We start from the raw sequence: 4,831 nt of genomic DNA on the forward strand, positions 1-4,831 counted from the left end.
CTCACCCTCCCACTCCCACCTCCTGGCCTCGAATTCTTAGCACTCACATGGTAGCTCACAACCATCTGTAACTCAAGTTGCATGGGATCTGATGACCTCTTCTGGCCTCCACAAGCACCAGGTAGGCATGTGGTGCATAGATATACATGCAGGCAAAACATCCATAGGTATAGACATAGACGTAGACATAGACATAGATGTATACATATATAAATTCCAAAATTAAAATTAATAAATTAATAAATAAAATATCTACTTCTTTAAACTTATCAATCAGATCCTACAATACAGAAAATATTGCTCTCACTAGACATGTCATTGTCACCCAAAGTCTATAACTTATTTTGATCTATTCTAGGTGTTGAACAGAGGCTTGTCCACACACAAGTGGATAATGACATATGACCATCATGAGAGTATATTTCCACTACCCTAAAACTCTTCTGTTTTCACCAAACATGGTGGTGTACAACCTTAAACCTAGCACTTTGGAGGCAGAGACAGGGGAATCTCTGATTTTGAGACTAGTCTGAACTTCATAGAGTTTCAAGCCAGCCAGGGCTACAAAGAGAGACCATTTTTGTTTTTTTAAACCTTATCACAGGAAACACCTAAAATGCCAAATTTAAATGGTTATCCTTCCAGGGAAATTCTTGTTTGTCAATAGCAGGGCACCATACCAGCAAGTCTGTGGAGTCCTTGGGTTAGAATACTGTATTATACAGGAGTATCCCACGCATTGTAGGATATGTCACTGAATCACTGACCTCTGCCTCCTTAATGCCAGTGACACTGCCCACCTGTCCCTGATGCCTGCAGCCAGGTTAATCAAAGGAAAAATGTTCCTAAGCATTACTAAATACTATACAGGCATAATCGTGCCCCATTGAGAAATACTAACACGTCTAATTCACCACATGCAGTGTCCTCTCTTCTGTGGTTCCAAACTCCCTGAACCATCTTAAAGGATGTAATTTTCAATGAAGTTATATGACTAAGTTCTCAGTGTGCAGGTGAGATCTCCCCATACAATAAGTGCCCTCTGAATAATGGGTGAGTTCTACTTTCACACATTTCTCGATGATTTCTCAAGTTGTTTCCCACGGGGACTTCAAGGTCCTGCTTCCAGTAAGCCATTCTTCCTAATTAGGAAGGGGTGAGGATGAAGATCCCCGAGGGCTTCCCACCTCTCACCATGACTTCTCCCCTGGCTTCTCTTGGCGAGAACTTAAAGTCGAGCTTCCTGAGTTCTTAGTTCTCTGAGGAACAGCTGAGAGACGAATCTGCTTTGTTTTTGTTTCTAATTCATGGGAAGGTGAGGCTGTGGATCTCGCATTTCCAAGTCTGTGGGGACATATCCTCATGCTGCGATTCCACTGAGGCAGGAATCTGGGCCATAGCAGGTCTACACATCTCCATCAGGTAACTGGGAAGCCATCATGAGCCGGGCCTGTTTCCACAGAGTTGTCTGTCTGTGTGTTTAGCATATGAAACATCTCTGTGCTCAGAGCAACAAAGTGATTGCACCACTGGTGTGAGCTTTGTAACCACAAGCTTAATTTAGCTGTAATCGTTTGTTCCACATGGAAAGTAAAGGGACCGGTGCTGGGAGACGTGGCGTTTCCCAGAGCATGCCTGCATGAATAGTTGAGAAAGGCACTGTACTAGACTTTGGGTGGGACTCTGAAATGAACACAGTGTAATATCATAACTCAGGGAATTTTGTTCTTTTGGTATTTACTGCACACTTACAGTGTACAGAACTCCAGACTAAGAAGACTAAGGTAGAAGCGATTCACTTGTTCTCCTGACCTGTGCTGAATGCTATTTCAACTTTGACTTCCTTGAGCATTAGAGATTAAGGGAAGACCAAGGCATACTCTATCCTCAGGGAGCTCGCACTGCAATAGGCGATATAATTCACAGTGGTAAGTGCTATGGTTGCAGAATGTCCCGAGAGAAGGCCAAGCCGTTGCCGGAACTATGAACTGGGGAGAGGGATTTCTCATCTCTGATGTACGCAAGACATCAAGGGCCAGAACATAGCTTGTGACAGAACAGGACCCCTAGGCTTTGTGCTACCCTCCTCTGAGGCATATGCCGCCTACAAACTACAATTTACATCTGAAAACTTACAGAACCGTGTAAACATTACAGAAGTTTCTACCTGAGAACAACCGAATATGAACCCAGGACTTTGGCTGTTTTCAGTGCTTTCTTCTACAAGTAGTATCCTGAGAGAATTTTCTAATAATCTAGGAATTTAAGTCTGCTCTCCACCTTCTCCGTTTCTATCATTGTAAGGTATATTTCCTGAATTCCCTCTGCCCTGGACAGGTCTTTCTCACTTGTCTGGATCAGCGAGGGAGAAAGATTTTGTGATATGTGCAGATTCATCTGGCTCCAAACCTCAGGTCTCACTGGAAGAAACACTGAGTTAATGCAGTCTCAACTACCTTGGGGGGAAAAGCATAGTTTTGAAGTGAGAATGGAGTCTGGGAGGGGTTATGCAACTAGGCACTGAGGAAGGATATTGGATCATTGCTGCCACATTGCTCTGAGTGTAAGAGTGGAGGAAATCAATGGGCCAGGAGAGAAAAATAAATGCTTTAAAGTGAAGGAAATGGAAAAGGTCAATAACTATTCAAAGATAGAATAAGGACAAGAATTGGAGAAGAAATAGAGTCACAGGGCACATTTGTAATGAGCTCTGGTCCCCTTAAGGGACACAGAGCATCAAGAGACCTACACCAGTGTTATCTATTCTGAAAACATTGATATTGTGTATAAAAGGACAGGAAACTTTGTTCTGCAAACAAGAGAACCTTTTCCTTGTTATGCCAAGGAAAGGCATAACAAAAGAATATTGCAAGGGAAAGAATACTAAAAGTATTCAAAACAAGAAAAAGACATGCAACACAGATGAAAACAGTGTCCTGGCAGCCCCCTTCTTCATGAGGAAATACAACTTTTTAATAAATCTTGCCTTCTCTGATCTGTCTTCAAAATTCTATATACTGCATACAAAGTGATTTATTCACCAGATAACAGACATTCTAGCTGATGTCCTTTTGGCTGCAGGCTAAAACCCAAAGTCCCTAACAGTCCTTTACACACTAGTGGTTGTCTCTCCTATAGCTTGATACTTTGCTATTTCCCACACTATTCCAGATATTTGCACTCTCTGTCTTCAGGGCACCCTCTTCCTTCTCGGTGTTACTAACGCCTCATCTTTCGTATCATTTCAGATCACAGCACCCAACTTGCTCCCTCATGGCTGACATACGCAATGTGACTGAGTTCATTTTTTCGGGACTCTCTTCCAATCCAGAGGTGCAGAGAGTCTGCTTTGTGATATTCCTGCTCTTGTACATGGCCATTGTGCTCGGGAATCTTCTCATGGTGGTCACTGTGGCAGTCAGCAGAAATCTTGGATCTCCCATGTACTTCTTCCTCAGCTCCCTCTCCTTTGTGGAGATCTGCTACTCTTCCACGACCGCCCCCAAACTCATCTTGGATCTCCTAGCTGAAAAGAAATCCATATCTGTATGGGGCTGCATGGCACAACTCTTCTTCATGCATTTCTTTGGTGGCATTGAGATGTTCCTGCTGACGATGATGGCCTATGACCGCTATGTGGCCATCTGCAAGCCCCTGCACTACACCAGCATCATGAACCGACAGGTGTGTGCAGTCCTCGTGGGAATGGCATGGATGGGAGGCTTTGTGCATTCTCTTGCCCAGGTTCTTCTCATCTTCCGCTTACCCTTCTGTGGCCCCAATGTCATTGACCATTATTTCTGTGATGTGCTTCCTGTGCTTAAACTTGTCTGCTCAGACACCTTCCTCATTGGCCTGCTCATTGTTGTCAATGGGGGAACCCTGTCTGTGATCAGCTTTGTGGTCCTCTTAGCATCCTATGTGGTCATCTTGTTCCATCTGAGAACTCAGAGCGCTGAGGGACGACGCAAAGCTCTGTCCACCTGTGGGTCCCATGTCACTGTGGTGGTCATATTCTTTGCACCCTGTGTCTTCATCTATTTGAGACCAACAGCCACTCTTCCTATAGACAAGATGGTAACTGTGTTCTACACAGTGATAACACCCCTCCTCAACCCTATCATCTATTCCCTGAGAAATGCAGAAGTGAAGAAAGCCATCAAGATTCTATGGATCAGGACAACAAAAGTAGATAAAAAATAGAGGCTGAACTTGTTTATTGTCATGAGTCTGGAATAATGTTGAATACAAACTCATGGGACAAAATGAGTAGAAAGGGAATTCTCAGGGTTTATTAGTTCTAGAAAGTTGTATATGGTCCACCCTAAATGTTTTATTTTAAATACCTATAAAGTGTTTCTGGCTATGGAAATATTATAATACACCTAGTCATTCTAGAATGTTTCAAGTTTGTATCCCTATAAATAATAATGTGAAAAATATGCAAAGGGAAGTATCCAACTACACACTCACTACAGTGAATTTACCTTGTTGAAGAATATAAAGGCCTTTGCTGCTCTGTGGAATTGAATTGCAAAGTGCTCCTCACAGAATCAAGACATTGTAATTAAATGCAGTAGAGAACTGGAGATGTAGCTCAGCTGCTAAAATGCTGATAATCATAAAGCCCTGGGTTTGGTTGCCAGCACCCATAAACTTGGCATTGGTGCTGTGATCCCAGCACCTGGAAACTGGAATCAGAAGATCCAGGACCTCGAGGTCATCCTTGGTTATGAAGACAGTTTTAAGTCTGCCTGAGATATAAAACCCTTATTTATTCTATATACATTTTAATTAATAAAGATATTTTATTTGAGATCATAACATGTAT

At 42.7% G+C, this 4,831-nt stretch overlaps 1 protein-coding gene across 1 annotated transcript; it reads left to right on the forward strand.

Annotated features, from left to right (window-relative positions):
- Positions 1 to 3,273: 3,273 nt before the first annotated feature.
- Positions 3,274 to 4,203, forward strand: LOC127684451 (olfactory receptor 4X2-like). The gene has a single exon (XM_052181374.1). The coding sequence runs from the start codon at positions 3,274 to 3,276 to the stop codon at positions 4,201 to 4,203; it is 930 nt and encodes a 309-aa protein (XP_052037334.1).
- The last annotated feature ends 628 nt before the right edge of the window (positions 4,204 to 4,831 follow it).

Source organism: Apodemus sylvaticus, chromosome 5, assembly GCF_947179515.1.
Source record: "Apodemus sylvaticus chromosome 5, mApoSyl1.1, whole genome shotgun sequence".
NCBI classification, from domain to species: domain Eukaryota; kingdom Metazoa; phylum Chordata; class Mammalia; order Rodentia; family Muridae; genus Apodemus; species Apodemus sylvaticus.

What these genes read in the sequence shown, in the direction of transcription:
- LOC127684451 (XM_052181374.1), top strand. Translation starts at nt 3,274, where the DNA reads ATGGCTGACATACGCAATGTGACTGAGTTCATTTTTTCGGGACTCTCT.